Below are 20,470 nucleotides of genomic sequence, written 5' to 3'. Positions count from 1 at the left end.
CATGGATTTGTGTATTAAATGTCTGCATGTGTGTGTGTGTGCTGTTCCCTCACAAATTTTGTGTGTGCGTTTGTGTGAATCATGCAAAGTGCTGATGTGTGTCAGCAAGCTGGGCCTGATGTTCAAGTGTGTGCATGTGTCGCGGTTCACATTAATATAATGCAGATGGGAAAACCGTTAATCGTGAAAGGGTCGGAGAGAAAAGTGAAAAGTGAAAAGAGTGACAGTGTCAAAGGAAACATATAATTAAAAACACATCTGTTGTGAGAGCAGTGTGGTGGAGATGGGCAGTGGATTTACTGTTAACTAAATGGTCTTAATGGCAGTTTTATGCATTGACACAATCTAGTGAGAATGCAGGAAGATTAAAGGTCATACCAACATGTCAGTAGAGCCACGGAGTGATGTTTGGGTTGCGGTACAGCTGTCCATTAATAAATCATTTATCCACAACGATGACAGCGCGAGCGCCTTCGGTCATGGATTTCCTCCTGATGGGAAACAGGCCTCTTCACCGAGCCAGGATCTCTCTCGGATATTGGTTGTTTACTCCGAAGTTTGTCCCCTTCAGTGCGTGGCCCTGGTTCTTCACCTGCTCCTTCTGGTTGAAGCTGATGAACTTGGCTACAATGGGTCTTGGTCTGCTGGTCCTGGGTTTCCTCACACCCAGACTCTGTGAAAGGGGATGTTTTTCACCATTTCCTCTGGGAACTTCAGGTGAGTTTTGATGAAGTTTTTCACCGTGGTCTCTGGGTTCTCTGTCTGCTCTGGGATTCCTGCAAATACCATTCTCTTTCATGCTCCGCGCCTGCAGATCAATCACCATTTCTTTCATCTTCCTATTTTCTTCAGAGAGTCGGGTCAACCCCCTCGGTAAGGGATTTTACAGACTCACTGAGGCTGGCGTTCTCTGCAGCCGGTGTTCCCACCTGCTTCTGGATGAATTCCAGTGATTTGCGTAATGCCTGGAACTCTTTGTGGAGAATTTCCACCAGGCTCAAATGTGCATCAAAACTACTAAGTTTCTTATCTATAGAGATCAGAACGTCCGTTGAGTCGTTCCCCGGTGGTGAAATAGCTCCCAGTGAATCCTCGTTTAGCTGTCTCTTGGCCTAGGATGAGGGAGAAGGGGTAGATGTGTGGTTTGGCTTCCCCATGACGATTCTATCGAAGCACAGATCTATAAAATCTGTCAGGCTGGCCAAATTCTCCCCACTGTGCTCCAGAGCGTATTTCCCTACTTTCAAGAGTAGTTTGAATAGACTGGCATAAACACGTTTGAAAGCATGAATGAATGTTTGAGCGCCTGGTTTGAATCTGCCGTCTCACCGGAGCTATGTCACCTACAACATCAGCAACACTTACCTGCCTCCCTCATTTACCTGCCACCATCATTTACCTGCCGCCCTCCTTTACCTGCCTCTGTCATTTACCTGCCTCCGGAAGTTATCACCTTCCTTTCAAGATTGATTCTAGTTGTGAAGCAGCAGCTGGACACCAGCATCTTGCTTCCCTGTGGTCAGCTGAGGAGGACGAGGGAGGTAGAGTACCGTGTTGTCCTGGCGACAGGACAAGGGAACGAGCATGCTGAAGCAGAATGTTACATGATTGAGGAATTATTCAGTTAAGATTTATAATCAGAATAAACTAGACACTTACTTTGGATTTAAGTTTAATTCAGAATGGCCATTTTTATTCAGAATCAGGTGTTTACAAGCTCATTTTAAACTTTTAATCTTTATTCTGAATTAAAGAACAATTAAAACTCATGTAAATGTGGTCATTGATGTGAAAAAAGCCTCCTAATTCAAGGGATGAACCAGAGCTGTGTCAACACTTAACAGTTGACTTCGACTCTATGGCTTAATGTATTTCACATTAATTATTAAATTATTATCTCTTGTATTTTGGCCAAAACATGCCACAGATATCTAATTAAGAAAATACATCCTATTCTGTTTGACGAATAAACGAACTTAATAGTTTATCTTGCTGGTAAACATCAACTTATATTTGATCAACTTTATGACGTCCAATGTGTCCATTTTATCTAAGGTTGTGAAGAAAGTTGTCTCTGCACAGTCAATGTCATAAAAGAGCAATAACAGCATCCAACCTGGCTTTACAGCACTGCATAGTGCAAAGTCTTCATGTCCAGCCACTCTGCCCAGGTACAGCTTCATGCTGTCCATCAAACATACAACATCCTCCTGTATGGTTAGGGCTTCTGGACTGGAATCAAGACTTTAGCTCTAAGTTTATGTTCCTACATCCACCACGGGGGCACTAGGGGGGTCTTAGACAATTAGAGGGAAGCTAAGAAAAAAAAAAAAAAGTTCAGCAGCAAGTTTGGTAGGATGACGTCATAATCTGTGTAGACCTGGCAGTTATCAAGCTGCTCTGCTCCTCAAGCTAGCATGTAGCTAGCTAGCACAAAATAGACAGGTTTATGACAAGAAGACCAAAAGAGCAGACTAACCCAACCCTAACCTTGGAGGATTCTCCTGCAAGAAAACCTAGGAACTCATGGCCAACTAAAATCCTGATGCAGCATACGCCAGCTATGGCTTTACAGCCATATCTGTCCAACACACACACACACACACACACACACACATAAGGGAGGTTTGATTTTATTCTTTTATTATATGCCAGCAATCTGTTTAAAAAGTTTATTCTTCAGTGGGAATATATGGCAGAAAAGATGTTTGTTAATAATTTTCTGATGCTAAACAAATGTAATATAACTGAATAGTGAATAAAAATAAAAAAGTACCTTCTAAAAGTTGATGTTTCTTTGCATATTTTGTGGCATTGTCTGTGGGTTTCAGGGAAAAGTCTGGGAACCCCTGTCCTACAGAACCTTCAGCCAGTCTTAATAACTTTACCTCTGCCATAGCTGGCTGGAGGTGTACCACAGGGCCCAGTCCTTGGCCCACTTCTGTTCTATATTCATACACTACCTCTGGGACATCTTATTCAAGACCCTGATGTAAATGATTTTTATCCTGATGTCACTTTGGTGTATGTGCAGATAAAGCCTACAGATCTCAGCTGCCGTACAAGTCTCACATTTAGTCTTTTTGACATTTGTTTGTTGTCTGGTCTTGAAGCATCACTTTAGTTTAGATGCTCAAGTCAAAGTTGCAAGAGTCTCCACTCTTGTCTTTTCTTGTCTTATTTACTCTAATTCACTTAATGAAGGCATTTGTAGTGGCTCTTTGCTGCCTCTAGTTGATTTGAAAGGCTGCTTACTGGGACAACGCTGGGGCCCATCACACTATGCTGGATTAAGAGTGGAAACAGCTTCGAGGTAAAACAGCATAAACGCATGCAAGCAGAGAGCTGTTCTACCAGGCAACTTCAACAAGTCCATGACTCTTTGACGGGATTTCCACTAACTAATCCAAACAATGGAGATAAGCTAAGAGCTACAACACTGGTTATAGCGAGCAATCATGTAAAATGGGTGGAGTTCCCAGCAATCACAATTGTATATAGTGGCTGAAATGCAATACAGCTGATGCAGCCACAGCAGGAGGAAAGATGAGAAAAAGTGGAGATTTTGTGAATTAAAAAGCTGACTGATACCCTTCATGTTATGAACGCATGATTTAGAATGGTGTATTTGTTGCAGGGGGATTTCTGACATACAAGATTCATCAGTCTGAATTCTGTTGAACCAGCAAAGGAATGTACAAGTTCATTTTCTGTCTTTCAGAAAAATTTAATCAGAAAGACCGAAGTCGCTCTGAGATTTAAATTCATTTATAAAACCTTTAATGAGATAAAAGTAGGCAATGACTATGATTGTGCAGATATTATTAAATCTAATTTAGCTGCTTTGATTCATGAAGATCAGCGAAATCAACGAAGCCTTTGGTCATTGACTTTAGGACAGTTAGAGGCACTTTCACTGTCTAGACAAAACGTGGGTTTTCATCTTCAGTTTCCTGAGACCTGATTGGTCAGGAGACAGAGCTTTCACATATCATGACATTTTCTCTCAGGACCACACCTGACATAGAGCAGTTTAGGTTTCAAGCATCAGTTGCTATGGTGATACAAGCAGGAAATGAGCCTTTTATTAACCATTCCAGTTCTAAAAAAATTACCGAATCTTAATCTAATATGGACTCATTACACTTATTTTATGAATTTGGCTAATGTGTATAATAAACAGGATGTAAATCACAAGTCTGTTCACAGTACATTGATTCAGTGGATAAAATTCTTTAACCTGCATTTGAGGATTTCAGGATGAACTGCGTTCACAGACAGTGGTTTCTGTGAGTCTTCCTGAGTCCATGCAGTGGTTTCCAGTAGAGAATCATGTCTGCTTTTAATGCAGAAGGTTACCAGCATCCAGCCTTGTCCCATGCACACAGAGATTCCTCCTGATTCTCTGACTCTTCTGATGATATTCTACACTGTAGATGGTGGATCTTCAAAGTCTGAGGAACATTTTTCTGAAATTGTTCCACAGTTTTAGATCCAGTTTGTCTCGGGAACCTCTGTCCATCTTTCTATCTTGAGACTCTACCTCTCTGAAATCCTCCTTTTATACCCAGTCATGTTACTGGCCTGTTAACAATTAACCTGATTAGTTGTCAAATACTCCTCCAGGTGTTTCTGCTTTGTACCAGTTACTTTTCCAGCCTTTTGTTGCTCCTGTTCCAACTTTTTCCAGATGTGTTGCTGCATCAGATTCACTATCAGCTCATATTTTCCATCACATGGTGAAATGTCTCTGTTCCATCATCTGAGATGTTGGTTATCTTCTACTGGGGATAAAATATGTTAATGAGATTCTGGTTTTATTTATATTTTACACAGAGATCCAACTCTTCTAGAATTTGTGTTGTAGAACTTATTTATAATAACTAAGGTAATACATTCTGACTTCAGCGCGCCTCTACAGCCTTTTCCTCATCAGATCAAAATAAATAAATGAAGCTGAATTATTTAAATGAACTTATTAAACATCCCTAAACTGTACTTCAGATCCACTGCAGAATGTGAGATTACAGCATTATCTGGTTACTGGCTAAACCTTCATAAAAGCTGCACATAGAGACCAGAACATGCTGGCAGTAATAAAAGTCGCTGTTTGCTCCTGAGACAATCATTTACTCAGACTACGACACAGACGTGAAGCGACAGGTTCATTTTCAGCACCGAGCCGAGCTGCTGCCTCCATCCATCAGGGCTTCTAATGAAACTCATCCTGGAAGCACTTGGTCGGGTATCTGAGGGCACCGAGTGCATTCAGATCAACACATAAACTAATTTACTTCTAAATCCTCCTGCACCATCTATCAGAAAAGCACAGCAGTGTGTGCGCACACGTGCGTGTGTGTGTTTGTGTGCTAACCATTGAGTCTTCGTCTGCGATGAAGACGGTGCAAGCCTGGGCCTGCATGAAGGACAGGATGGTTCCCGCGATCTTCCGCAGTAAGACTTCCAGACACTGCTGTTCCTCAAAGATCAGGCTGGCCAGGTCCAGCAGCACCTGCACACACACGTGCACACTCATCATGCACAGATCTGTGCGTACATGCACACAAACCTGCAGGAAGATGCAGTCAGGCTCACCTGATTGCGTCTGTTCTCCAGCAGCGACGTCTCGTACAGCTGAGCGTTGTGCAGAACGATGCCGGAGAAGGCCAAATAAGCCGAGAAGTCCTGTTGGACAGGAAGAGGAGAATACCTGAGCACGGCGTGGAGAGGAGGGAGAGCGAGGACAGGTCACCACATTAAACAGTAGCTACGTTAGCATGGACAAATATTCCATCTATCCAAGGTGAATCATTCTGATCAGCGACTTCAGCCGACGTGTTTGCATGGGTCAACTCATTTCATGGACTAGCATGTAGGGGCAAGGATCTCTCTGGCTGGACCACACTGAGACCTCCTCCCTCTCCAGCCTGTCTGAGGTCTGGACTCTTTGCTATCCAAAGGAGTTTATGGTCTATCAATGACTGCAGGTGTCCAGACCATCATCTCTCCACCGCCGTGCTGACAGCTGCTATGAGGCGTTTAAGGACCAAACATGTCCACCGTGGTCTGGTCTGTCCAGAGGACCTGGTTCCAGAAGTCTGCTGGTTTGTTCAGATGCAGTTTTGCCAGCCAGAGCCATGCTGACATGTTCTTTTTCTTCCTGCAACCTTCCCAACAAACCGTATTGGTTCAGTTCTTTTCTAACTGGACTGTCCTGAACTTTAACATCTAACCTGCTGACTGGGATGTCCACTGGTTGGCAGCTGTATTTAATGTTTTCTACTCATTAATCTTTTTCTCTGCAGAATGATGGATCGTTTGTGTGATCTTTAACCTTCCCAGACTGGTGGACAGAAACATCTGCTTCTCTAGGATAATTTCTGATGTCTTTCCTCCTTGGAATTGTGCTGCAAAAAACAGCTTAAACTTCTGCTTTTATGGACATGATCACACAAATGAATATCAATTAATAAAGTGTATTTAATCATAAACACCTGGTTGCTACTTAACTTCTTCATTTCTACAGAATAAGTGCAGGCTGAGGTTGTATCACAGAATAAGATCTGAAGAGGATAAACTAATTTTTCTTTTAGTATTGTTCTGATACATAAAACATTAGAATTAAGAGAGGTGTAATTTACATTTTATATGACTTAGAAACCTCAAAGTACCTCTCTGCCAACAGAGCACATAATTTCATTATCTTATTATAATATTATATAAATGACCTGTCCAGGTGTACCTGCTTCTCAAATGCTGGGTTAGGCTCCAGCTTCCCTGTGGCCCGTAATGGACAAAGCGGTATAGATAATATTATAACATCCATCCATTATTATTATAGTGTTAGAATAGTTTGGCAGACAGGTTCAGATTTATAAATCCAACAGAGTAAACGTCACTAACCTTTTCATCTTGCTCAGTGAAGGCACCATCTTCCCCACATTTCTTGTTGATAGCCTGAGCCACTCCAACGACCTGCAAGAAGTTGGATGAATAAATCAAAGATATGTACATGTTCAGATCTAGTGGCAGACGCCAACTGATGAGGTATGCATGACGTGTTTTATGAGACGGTGATGGAGGTGTCATAGACAAAGAACATGGCTGCCAACAGCATGTCGTCTCCCCGGTGTCTGTGTCCTTAGAAGCATTACTGTCAGCAGAGCAGAAACATTACAGAATAATGGCTGCTAATAACTGGGCTGCTGCATAAATGTCACACCATTTTTAGTTTGACACAGCCAAATGTGGAACAAAGATCAAGTGTGTGGGACATCGAAAAATAAAAACACTTTTCATGTTTCGCTCATTTTTGTCAACCTAATTTTTCTTAGTATAAAAACCAGCCTGCAGAATCTTTTAATCCCAGTATAAACCAGTCTGTAGAAGCTGAATCTTTTAAACCCAGTATAAACCAGTCTGTAGAAGCTGAAGCTTTTAAACCCAGTATAAACCAGTCTGTAGAAGCTGAAGCTTTTAATATCAGTATAAACCAGTCTGTAGAAGCTGAAGCTTTTAATCCCAGTATAAACCAGTCTGTAGAAGCTGGAGCTTTTAATCCCAGTATAAACCAGTCTGTAGAAACTGAAGCTTTTAATCCCAGTATAAACCAGTCTGTAGAAGCTGAAGCTTTTAATCCCAGTATAAACCAGTCTGTAGAAGCTGAAGCTTTTAAACCCAGTATAAACCAGTCTGTAGAAGCTGAAGCTTTTAATCCCAGTATAAACCAGTCTGTAGAAGCTGAAGCTTTTAATCCCAGTATAAACCAGTCTGTAGAAGCTGAAGCTTTTAATCCCAGTCAGCATCAGACATGTTTCCAGCCTCAGCTGTCAGATTATCAGGCTAAAATGATGTAAAATGAATGTATCAATAGATATAGCAGCATAAAGGCTTTTTGTATAAATTATATTTAGTCATAAAACAAGTGAACAGTAAACCAGTTTCAGCTTCTGCAGCAACACAAGCAGCAACACCAGCTGCAACACAAGCTGCAACACCAGCTGCAACACATGCAGCAACACAAGCTGCAACACAAGCAGCAACACAAGCTGCAACACAAACACCAACAGAAGCTGCAACACAAACAGCAACATAAGCAGCAACACAAGCTGCAACACAAGAAGCAACACAAGCTGCAACACCAGCTGCAACACAAATAGCAACACAAACAGCAACATAACCTGCAACACAAGCAGCCACACAAGCTGCAACACGCTTCCTCGTGAACTCATCAGGGTATTTCCACCAACATTTCTAGGAATTCTTCTAACCTGGAACTTATTGACCGTGGAGCAGAATTCCTGGTATTCCACACCTCTAAGTTCAGGGAAATTTATTTCAATCACTGCTTGTTACGCAATCTGACCTACTTCCTCCAGCTTCTTCTAATCATGACACCAGTTTGTTACTGCATGCGACATATAAACTGGCTACTGCGTCGTTCTAGCTGCCGACTCTAAGTTGCCCAGAATCTAATCCTTGGCCCTAAACCTTGTTGTCCGTCCCCTCACATGGTTCCATTTTTCAAATGATCAAAACACAGAGTTTAGTTTTACAGAGAAATATGTTTGCAGCCACAGTGACTCAAACATACAATGAACACGAAGTGCACAACGTCACATGTATGAAAGCCTTTCACCTGGTGGAAGCGTACTGAGTTAAAATCCCAGGTAGATGAAAAAGCAGGAGGAGATGATCTGAGCTTTGTGACATGGTGCATTATCCTACTGGATGTAGCATCAGAATATGTTACACTGTGGTCATAAAGGAATGGACATGGTCAGCAACAATACTTAGCTGATATGTTGGCAATCCAGGTCTTAGTAAGAGCTTGAATTAAGATGCTTGGACTTCTACTGAAAAGACTCTAACTCTCCTTCTAAGGGCCACTTCAGTTCTAACTAGTTGATGAAAAATTTAACAGGTTCCTACCAGTAGAGAGACTGGTTGAGGCTGTTGATGATGGGTCTGGTGGGACGCTTTCCTTCCTTCCTTGTGAATCTGAAGCAGATCATTAATGCTTTGTGTGGATTCTCAAGAAGTGGGCTTTGCAGGTGGTGTCATCAGTAAGTGATGCAGTTGCTTTGTTGTGGTAAGCGACTGTGTGGACGACTATCGTACATTTCCCTTATCTGCTGGTAAAGGTCACTGACTTCCTTTTCTGTGGTGTAAATTCCAGAGGAGAATGATAAGGATGATCAGGAGGAAAATAAATATCCAAGGCAGAAGAAGAAAAAATAAAGCTGCGGTAACAGAATACAGTAGTTCTCTCCATTGCCAAAACTCTACCTATTAGCAAAGGCAGAGATGAACTGCACTTTTAGCAGAATGGACAATCAGTGGAAGCGAACGCCAATCAGACTATTAGTGAAAGAGGACATGAACTGGACTATTAGTGGGAGCAAACTTGAATCAGACTATTAGAGGATGTGGACACGAACCGGACTATTAGTGGAAGCGGACAGGAATTGGACTATCAATGGAAATGGAAACGTTAGCAGAAGTGGACATGAGAAGCGGACGCCAATCAGACTATTAGTAAAAGACAACATGAACCGGACTAGCAGAAGCAGAAAAAAACCAAACAAGTATTGTAAAAGGACTATTAACTGAAGCGGACACAAACCGGATTAGTGGAAGCAAACCAGAACAAGAATATTAGTGGCAGCAGGCCACCACCACCAGTCGGTCTATTAGTGGAAGCACTAACCAGACTGTTAGCTGAAGTGGACACAAATGGATTAGTGTAAACGAACCAGAATTGAACCATTAGTGGAAGTTATGTTGAACCAGATTATTAGCAGAAGCAGATATGAACCAGACAATTAGGGGAAGAGGACATGAACTGGACTATCAGTGAAAACAGAAACAAGCTGGATTATTAGCAGAAAAGGACACAAACTGGACTTTTAGTGGAAGTAGAGATGATCTGGACTATTAACAGAAACGGACAAAAACTGGACTAGTGCAAATGGACAAAAACTGTATAATTAGTGGAATCAAATTTGAATCTGACTATTAGCAGAAGCAGACATGAACAAGACTATTACTGGAAGCGGACACAAACCGGACCATTAGTGAAAGCATACTTAGACTGCACTTTTCGTGGAAGCGCAAATGAACAGGATTATTAGCGGAAGCGGACCTGAACCGGACTTTTAGTGGAACTGTAGACTACCGGGAGCGGAAATTAAATGGACTATTACTGGAAGCGGACATAAACCGAACTATTAGCAGAAGCGGACATGAAACGGACTATTAGCAGAGCTGGACGTGAACGGAATATTAGCGGAAGCAAACAGTTACCGGAAAAGAATATAATCTGGACTATAAGTGAACTTGAACCAGACTATTAACATAAGTAGATATGAACCGGACCATTAGTGGAAGCGAACATGGACCGAAGTATTACCAAAAGTGGACATGAACTGGACTTTTACAGGAAGCAGACATGAATCAGACTATGAGTAGAAGTGAACTTGAACTGGACTATTAGTGGAAGCGGACATGAACCAGACTATTAGCAGAAGCGGACATGAACTGGACTATTAGTAGAATTGAACTTTCTATACGCAGGGAGAAATTTTAGTTTTTTTCTCTTTGAGTGTGCATCTGGTACTTTGTTGTTGTGATATGTTTGTGATATGTTTGTTTTTATTGGTTAGTATTTAGGAACTTGATTAGTGTCAGCTCTGTTTTTTCTATGAAAGCTGTAGGAGATTTATATGTTGTGTTTCTGTTCGGGTGTAGCAATTTGTTGTCTAGTGATGGCTTGGATGGAAGGGTCATTGCCTTCTATTTGTTGTATTTTTGTCTCCTCTTTCTTCTTTCTGCTTTCTCTTTTGCTGCCTTCCTTCTTTTCCCGTCCCCTCCGGTCAGGTTCAACAAGATTACATAAATTCCATACTTCAAAGTAAATAAATAACACTAAATAAATATATTAATCAGATTATCAAGAGGAGCTTTATATTCATAATCCTCGCCTTGGCAGAGCAAATTTGTTCAGCAAAAAACAGCAACTGGACTATCATTCTGCTTGCCAAGATGCTGGACAAGACGGGTTAAAAAAAAAAAGTGGAAGTGTACTCGAAAGGGACTATCATTGGAAGCAGACATGAACCGTACTATTAGTAGAAGTGAACTTGAAATGCACCATTAGCGGAGCTAGACGTGACCGGACTATTAGCGGAAGTAGATCTGAACCGGACAATTAGCGGAAGCAGACATGAACTGGACTATTAGTGGAAGTGGATCCGAACCGGACTATTAGCGGAAGCGGACATGAACTGGAGTATTAGCTGTTCAGCATTTCCAGTTCTTGACCAGGGTTGGTTTAAAGCAGTCCAAACAGAACCAATGTTAATGCACCTATAGATGCTTAGTGTGGATTCTACACGGTAAAAATTTGTTGCAAGATGGAAGGTAAATAACTTTTTCTTTATCTGGTTTCTATAGCAGGTCTGTTAGTTTCTTCTTGCAGGTGTTTATTGGGTCCTGTCAGTGCCTTCCTTTTCAAAGGTTCAAAGGAGGATTAAAAAAAAGAGGAAGGAGAAGGTGTTTTGGTGTTTGAACAGCAGTTCTAACACCAAAACTCCTTCCTTAACAACCATGCCACATTCAAAGTCACTTAAATCCCCTTTCTTCTTCATTCTGATGCTCAGTTTGAACTTCAGCAAGTCATCTTCACCATGTTTACATGGCTACATGCTGCCATGTAATTGGATCACATTTATGTGAACAGGAAGTAGAACAGTCGGACCTGATAACATGGAAGGTGGATGTATGTAATGATCTGTATCAACTCACCTCATCTTTGTGGTTCTTGATGGGCAGACAGAGGATGCTCTGGGTTTTGTAACCTGTGATCAAGTCGACCTCTGCGTTGAACCTGGGGTCCTTGGGAAAAACACAAACATGATCCAGTGAGTCTGCAGCCTCTCTGACAGCCATATTCCTCCCCTGTGCAGAGGCCATTCCTGATCATATGAAGCTGTGCTGTAAGCATTTAGCTCTGGACTCTACAGGAGTTGGAAAGGTTCATGTACTATCAACCCAGCAAATAAACATCAAACTTTATTTATAGAGCCCTTTCATTCCAGAGGCAACACAAAGTGCTTTACATGATTAAAAACACTTATGCAAATTAGAAATAAAACAAGCCTTTGCATACATCATAGTAGAATTACATTACAAAAAAAACCACTCATTAAAATATTTCACACAGTTGCACGCACACACATGTATTCACACACACACCAACCCCCCCCCCCATTATGTACAAACATGACTCTCTAATTTTTGTCTCTGAACTGAATGTTGGTATAAAATAATAAAAGTAATAAACATCTGGCCTGATGCTGCTGTGAGGAAACAATATCAATGTCATGGGGATGCATCCACACCAGGGGCCAGTCCACCCATGTCCAACAGCAGCAACCACCCCCATCAGGACAGACTGGGGCCCACACCACAGCCATAAGGCTGCAGTGCAGGGCCCCAGCCACTCTAATAAGTGCAATCACTGCGGCAATAGCCCCCAGACCGAGCAGGCAAAACCCCCGGTGTGGAGGACCCCAGGAGGAAAACACTGGAGTAAAAATGAAGATTAAATAACCTTAAGAAACAATAAGAACACCTAAGAATGAATAAATGCATAAATAAATAAATAAATATATAAGAAATAGTACAGTTAAGTAAAATGAAAATAAAATAACGTGAAATAAAATTATGTAACAAATTAATATCAAACAAAATTTAGTTAAAAGCTAAGCTAAAAAGGTAGGTCTTCATCCTCTATTTAAAAACACAACAGTCTCTGCAGCCATGAGGCCCTCTGGCAGACTGTTCCACAGACGAGGGCCATAACAATGGAAAAAGGCCTTGCCGTATGTCTTGGTCCTCACCCTTGGAACAACTAAAAGGCCAGTACCAGAGGACCTCAGGGTTGCGAGAGTTCATGACTTAAAAGAAGGTCCGATAAATTAGAGGCCCAAGACCATTAAGACATTTATAAACTACTAAAAGAACTTTAAAATCAATCCTGAAACACACAGGGAGCCAAAGTAGTGATTTTAAAACTGGCCTAATGTGTTCCCGCCCTCTGGTCCTCATCAGAACTCGTGCTGCCGGGTTATGAAGTAACTGTAGGTTTGAAATGGACTTTTTGGGAAGAGCAGAGAGCAGGGCATTACAGTAATCTAATCTACTAGAAATAAAAGCATGCATCAGCACCTCCGTGCTGGCAATAGAGAGAAATGGGCGGAGTCTGGCAATGTTTGTAAAATGATAAAATCTAGTTTTTGTTATATTTCTGATGTGTGTAGTAAAATCCAGCTCAGAGTCGAAAAGAACACCCAGATTTCTCACGTACTGAGATGGATTAAAACTATGTACTTCTGATAAAATGATCTCTCTCTTGCCCTCAGGACTGATAATTAAAACCTTAGTTTTGTCCTGTTAAGCTGTAAGACGTTCTCTGCCATTCATGACTTTATATCTAAAATACAGTTTAAAAGGACATTAACTGGCTCCAGGTCATCAGGAGACACGGTGATGTAAAGCTGCGTATCATCAGCATAGCTGTGGAAATCAATGCCGTGTCTCCTGGTGACATCCCCAAGAGGTAACATGTACAAATTAAAAAGTACTGGGCCTAAAATCAATCCTTGGGGAACCCCACACTTGACTTTATGGATTCCTGAGGAGCATGTATCCATACTTACAAAAAATTGGCGTTTTGTGAGATAGGAGTAAAACCATTTAAGAACAGTACCTGAGAGGCCCACCAGGCCTCTGAGTCAGTCTAATAAAATCTGGTGATCAACTGTATCGAAGGCGGCACAAAGATCCAGTAAAACCGGGACAGAAAGTTTCTGTGGATCTACATTAAGTCTAAGGTCATTAACAATTTTTAAAAGGGCTGTCTTGGTACTGTGGTTTGTCCTAAAACCAGATTGATATTTTTCTAAAATCTTGTGTTTATTCAAAAACTCATGCAATTGAATAAAAACAGCTTTTTCTGTCATTTTAATTTAAAAAGGTATGTTGGATACAGGTAGGTAATTATCATAAATGTTTGGATCTAAATTACTTTTCTTCAAAAGGCCTCACCACTTCTCACTAGTACCCAATTAGCCCTACCTTTATTCAGCTTACACCATGCCTCTTTGGTTTTAATTGTTCCTGTTACAATAGAGGGCTGCATTCAGTGTAGGCAAGGTCGTCTTAGAAATGTGGCTAGTAAGTATCGTGAAGTCATTTGTTTGTGACCTTCGCTCTGGCTGCCCTGGATGGCCGTTGCCTGGCAGGGTCGACTGCTGCTGATTTTGGCCCGCCGAGGCCTGTGCCCCATGACCACGGGGGGTTCTGGCTGGGGGCCTTCCTCTGCCACTCTCTGGGTGGGTCTGGGGTGGTCCTCGTGGTGGGGGGGCTTGGGTTGGTGCTTTGGGATTGCTGCTGATGGCCCGGGTCTCTGAGCCGCCCTAGTCTGCCTCTAGCCTCCGTAGAGGCGTGGTCACATTTAGACGGCTTTAAACATCACGGTACAGCAAACAGGGCTTAGAAGCATCTTATATAACAGTCAAAAGGCAGCAAACATTTCAGCCATGCGTCAGCAACAGACGAACCATCCTCTGCATCCAGGCACTCAACAACCAGTTCAGCCACCTACACCATCACACCTGCTGGTCCAATTTGAATAAAGAGGCTGATAATGTGGAGCAGCTGCACACCTGTGGCTGCAGGCATGATGCAACACCACGTGGCTGCATTTGCCATCAGTTAGAATGAATTTACTGATCCTGAAAGAAGACGTGGCTTCTGAACTCATGTCAACGACTGATGGATGGAGAGAGGACTATTCTCCTGTTGGCAACTCTCCCACCGAGCAGCTGACCTTTAAACACTGTCGGTTTCCATCATCCTCTACACACTCAAAGGCTCCATTTGTTTGAGAAAAAAAGACCAGAAGAAGAAAACAACCCTGACTTTTACTAAAAAACACAACAGGTTGTATAAAGGTTGATAGAAATCGCTCATATTATTGAGCTAGTTAATTAATAGCTGAACTCATTTTGTCTACAGAAAAAGGAGAATCGCTTAGATTTCTTAGCTCTTTCGTATTATTAAATACAAACTGAGCTGCCACCTTATCGTGGTGGAGGAGTTTGTGCGTCCTGACGATCCTAGCGGCTATGTTGTCGGGGGCTCATGTCCCTGGTAGGGTCACCCATGGCAAACAGGTGTCTAGGGGAGGGACCAGATGAAGTGGGGCTCAAATCACCCCTATGATGATAACAAACCAAGGACCAGGGTTTCCCTTGCCGGACGTAGGTCACTGGGGCCCCCTTCTGGAGTCAGGCCTGGAGGTGGGGCATGGAGGCGAGCACTTGGTGGCTGGGCCATTGCCCACATGGGCCTCCCCTCCCGTGGACTCACCAGGCAGGAGGGATCATAGGGGTCGGGTGAAGTGTGAGCTGGGTGGCTGCCAGAGGCAGGGACCCTGGCGGTCTGATCCTTGACTGCAAAAGCTAGCTCTAGGGATGTGGAAGGTCACCTCGCTGGTGGGGAAGGAGCCTGAGCTGGTGCGTGAGGTTGAGCGGTTCAGACTAGATATAGTTGGACTCACTTTGACGCACGGCTTGGGCTCTGGAACCACTGTCCTTGAGAGGGGCTGGACCCTCTTCCATTCCAGTGAGAGGCGTCGAGCAGGTGTGGGCATGCTCATTGTCCCCCGACTTGGTACCTGTACGTTGGGGTTTACTCTGGTGGACAAAAGGGTAGCCTCCCTCCGCCTTCAGGTGGGGAGGCGGATCCTGACTGTTGTTTGTGCTAATGCACCAAACAGCAGTTCAGAGTGCCCACCCTTTTTGGAGTCCTTGGAGGGGGTGTTGGAGAGCACTCCTTCCGGGGACTCCCTTGTTCTGCTGGGGGACTTCAATGCTCACGTGGGCAATGACAGCGAGACCTGGAGGGGTGTGATTGGGAGGAACAGCTCCCCCTGATCTGAATCCGAGTGGTGTTTTGTTGCTGGACTTCTGTGCTTATCATGGACTGCCCACATGTGCACTTGGCACCAGGACACTCTAGGCTGCAGTTCAATGATCGACTTTGTAGTCGTATCTATGTATCGGACTTGCGACCGCATGTTCTGGACACTCGGGTCAACTCATCACCACCTGGTAGTGAGTTGGCTCAGATGGTGGGGGAGGATGCCGGTCAGGCCTGGCAGACCCAAGAGTGTCGTGAGGTTCTGCTGGGAACGTCTGGCAGAGTCCCCTGTCAGAAAGAGTTTCGACTCCCATCTTCGGCAGAGCTTCAACCATGTCCCAGGTGAGATGGGTGGGCTGTGTTCCGTGCCTCTATTGTTAAGGCAGCCAGCCGCAGCTGTGGCTGTAAGGTTGTCGGTGCCTGTTGTGACAGTAACCGCCAAACTCATTGGTGAACACCAAAAGTAAGGGATGCCGTCAAGCTGAAGAAGGAGTCCTATTGGGCATTTTTGGCCTGTGGGACTCCAGAGGCAGCTGATGGTATCAGTGGGCTAAGCAGAATGCAGCTTCGGCGGTCGCTAAGGCAAACAATTGGGCATGGGAGGAGTTTGGAAAGGCCATGGAGAATGACTTCCAGGCAGCTTTAAGGAGATTTTGGTCCACCATCCATCGGCTCAGGAGGGAAAAGCAGTGCTCCATCAATACTGTGTATAGTGGGGATGGGGGGCTGCTGACCTCGACTCGGGACATTGTGAGGCAGTGGAGGGAATACTTCGAAGACCTTCTCAATCCCACCAACAGGTCTTCCAATGAGGAAGCAGAGTCTGGGGATATTGTTGTTGGCTCTCCCATCTCTGGGACTGAGGTCGTTCAGGTGGTTAAAAAGTTCCTCGGTGGCAGGGCCCCAGGGGTGGATGATGTCCACCCAGAGTTCCTTAAGGCTCTGGATGCTGTAGGGCTGTCTTGGCTAACACACCTCTGCAGCATCGGGGACAGTTCCCCTGGACTGGCAGACTGGGACACAGCACCTCCAAATCTGAGACCATGGTCCTCAGCCTGAAATGGGTCGTGTGCTGTCTCGACAGGCGGATCGGTGTGGCGTCTGCAGTGATGCGGATTCTGTATGGGTCTGTCATGGTGAAGAAGGAGCTGAGCTGAAAGGCAAATCTCTCAATTTACCAGTTGATCTCTGTTCCCTACCCTCACCTATGGGCATGAGCTGTGGGTAGTGACCGAAAGAACCAGATCGCAAATACAAGCGGCCAAAATGAGTTTTCTCCACAGGGTGGCCGGGCTCTCATTTAGAGACAGGGTGAGAAGCTCTGTGATCCAGGAGGGGCTCAGAGTAGAGTCACTGCTCCTCCGCACTGAGATGAGCCAGATGAGGTGGCTCGGGCATCTGGTTAGGATGCCTCCTGGACGCCTCCCTGGTGAGGTGTTCCGGGCATGTCTTACCGGAATGTGGCCCCAGGGACGACCCAGGACACACTGGATGGACTACACATCTCGGCTGGCCTGGGAACACCTCGGGATCCCCCCGGATAAGCAGGTGAATCTGGCCGGGGAGAGGGAAGTCTGGGTTTCCCTGCTTAGGCGGCTGCCCCTGCGACCCGACTCCGGATAAGCGGCAGACAATGGATGGATGGATGGCATTATCAAGTTTAATCAATTTTTATGTATTATATTTCACTTTAATCCAATCTATTTCAGGTTTCTCCAGTTTATTCCAATGCATTATAATGTGGTTTATTCACATTACGGTATTAATGAGAATCCTTCGCAACCTGTTTAATTTACTATCATCAAATTCAATCCATTTTAATTCACTTTATTATCATCTTATTGAATTAAAGGAATTAACTTTTCAACACATTGGAATCCAGTTCACCTAAAATCAATCTGATTTGTGATAATCTATTCCACTTCAGTCATTATATTCTAATTCAGTCCATCTGAGTTGAGTCCAGCTAAATCCGATTTATTGTATTTCAGTTTGTTACAATTAAATGAATCAGAATGAAATTTAACTTGATACACTTCAGGATCTGTTCCATTTATCATTTTCCATTTCAATACAATCAAAACTCCTTAAATCCAATTTAATCTAGTCTGATTTGTTATCCCAAGTCAATCCGATTAATTTTAGTCCTAATCACTTCAAACCGAGTATAATTCTAGTGTACAATTTTAATTTATAAAACATGGACTAGAAATTTATAGCAGAGTCTTTTAAATTAACAAAAAGTGCAAATAAGTGAAGTGACAAACGGATAAACTCAGCGTCCAGGGTCTGCATAGCTGCTCAATGTCATATATCATCACCCAGACGTGTTAATGTCCACTAACAATAAGAGCTCAGCCACTTCCACACACTTATGTCATTACCAGCCTTAAGCTCACCTGGAAACAGAGAACACATCAGCATCACATGCTATAGGCTGGCCTTGTGTATGCCACACCATCCCATTATCCAGTCATTTTCCAGCCAGTTTCTTCTCCCATTGTACTACCATCATTCCTGTGGTTGGCAGGGAACCAGAAGATGGAGCCTGATGCCTGATGGACTGGCAGTCAGCCACCACACTAATGGCTGTTTTTGGTCAAATATTAGACTTTGAGGGATACTTAAAAATGCAAGGAGCAGGAAGCTTACCGCCCTGGTGCACAGAGCCTGATTAAAGTCAACATAAGAGACAAGCTGAGGTGTTAATACACCCATTCTTCCCACAATGTCAGATGTTATAAGACCAACTGCGGTTACAGCCAACATCTGCAAGCTGCTACACATTCACACCATTAGCTCATTTTAACTTTGTACCATTACTGTCTCAATGATGACAATCAGTCCGCAATATTTCTAAGAAGCCGGACTGAATCAGGACGTGCTGTCAGTGGACGTTCTTTAGAACAGGATCTTCTAAAATTTTCCTTTTCAGGACCCCAGAAAGCACATAAGCATCTGCTCGGGTCCCCCTTTATAAACCAAGGAAAACTACCAAGAATTAAGATATAAAATTAGATTATCTCAGTGGAAAATATTTTAAATGGTAAATGGTCTGTATTTATATAGAGCTTTACTGTACCTGGAATGATACCCAGAGCGCTTTACATCATTCACACATTCACCCATTCACACACTGATGGCGGAAGCTGCCATGCAAGGTGCTAACCACGACCCATCAGGAGCAATTTGGGGTTTGGTGTCTTGCTCAGGGACACCTCGACAAGAGCTCAACAGGCCGAGGATCAAACCGGCAACCCTCAGGCCACAAGACAACCACTGTATGTACATTGTTTGATTTACACTTGAGCCATCCTCCCTGCATAGCTACATAAGTTAGCATACTGTGATGAGATAATTTACACTCTTGAGCCATCCTCCCTGCATAGCTACATAAGTTAGCATACTGTGATGAGATAATTTACACTCTTGCGCTATCCTCCCTGGATAGCTACATAAGTTAGCATACTGTGATGAGATAATTTACACTGCTGAGCCATCCTCCCCATAGATATATACATTAGATGCCACATTCGGGCTTGTCAGGCATGTCAAGATGGCGACCATCTTGTGCCGGGGTTTCAGACCTGGTCAGATTAGTCGGACTGTATCAGACTGTATGTGAAACCAAAATGCCAGAATTTTGTGGTGCATACGAATGTATCTGTAAAGAAACACCGAAACCAAGAAACAAAGGATAACATTTCATAAGTAAGAAGTAGTTTTATATTATTTAACTGTTAACTGGCGTATTTCTTAAGCTAACATAAATGAAACCGGCCAGGACAAGAAAATAAAAAAAATGTTTTTGTTAGTAAGACGATGATTACAGAGGATTTAAGTGGCATTTGGCAATGAGCCACTTCATATAATTGTGCTAAGTAGGTCACATCATTTCAACATATCTATTAAATCAGTTTCAGGGTGCTAACATGAAGTTTAACTGCTGAACTGTAGCAACAGAATAACTGAGAACTGAACAGTGTTCAGATGGAGTCGTTTTGTATGTTTTCAGCAGATAAATGGAGGAGGCGGCATGGGTAGCAGCACTCAGGAGGAGAGACTTTGTGCCGAAGGACTGTTCAGTCGTCTGCAGCCGTCATTTTAACCCAGAGGACTTTGACAGGACTGGACAGTCATCTGGTTTAAAAGATGGAGTGATATCAACCATTTTTAATTTTCCTGAGTATCTTTGCAAAGTTAGTGTCATGACAATTTCTCATGTAATCCTAATATTTTACTAACACAATGGAGTCCCCTCTAAATGATTATAAAACATACTTTTAAAATGGTTCCTTCTGAATGAACACTTCAGTACTTACTCTTACAAATTTCTCTTGTTTTGAATTCTCTGTTTCTTTTCTTTTCTTTGATGTTGTGTTAAAAGCGTCTGTTTTATATTGGTGTGTTCTTTGGTACCTTTATCAGGTTCATTACTTTAAACATGTTGAGCTCGTCACATAAGAGGTAAATTTGGGTTCTG

General features: G+C 43.1%; 1 protein-coding gene across 3 annotated transcripts in view; it reads right to left on the bottom strand.

Moving 5' to 3' along the window:
- pde5ab (phosphodiesterase 5A, cGMP-specific, b) overlaps positions 1-20,470 on the bottom strand; it is a 93,234-nt gene that overhangs the window by 51,845 nt on the left and 20,919 nt on the right. For all 3 annotated transcript variants that reach the window (XM_041985407.1, XM_041985409.1, XM_041985408.1), the window contains 4 exons: positions 11,806-11,895; positions 6,904-6,975; positions 5,596-5,685; positions 5,375-5,512 (listed from right to left, as the gene is read on the bottom strand). In XM_041985407.1, the coding sequence (XP_041841341.1) occupies positions 5,375-5,512; positions 5,596-5,685; positions 6,904-6,975; positions 11,806-11,895 (390 nt within the window). The remainder of the gene's footprint in view (positions 1-5,374; positions 5,513-5,595; positions 5,686-6,903; positions 6,976-11,805; positions 11,896-20,470) is intronic.

Source organism: Melanotaenia boesemani, chromosome 5 (assembly GCF_017639745.1).
Source record: "Melanotaenia boesemani isolate fMelBoe1 chromosome 5, fMelBoe1.pri, whole genome shotgun sequence".
Lineage (NCBI taxonomy): Eukaryota > Metazoa > Chordata > Actinopteri > Atheriniformes > Melanotaeniidae > Melanotaenia > Melanotaenia boesemani.
The sequence above is the reverse complement of the archived record's forward strand: the minus strand, read 5'-3'. Positions and strand labels throughout refer to the sequence as shown.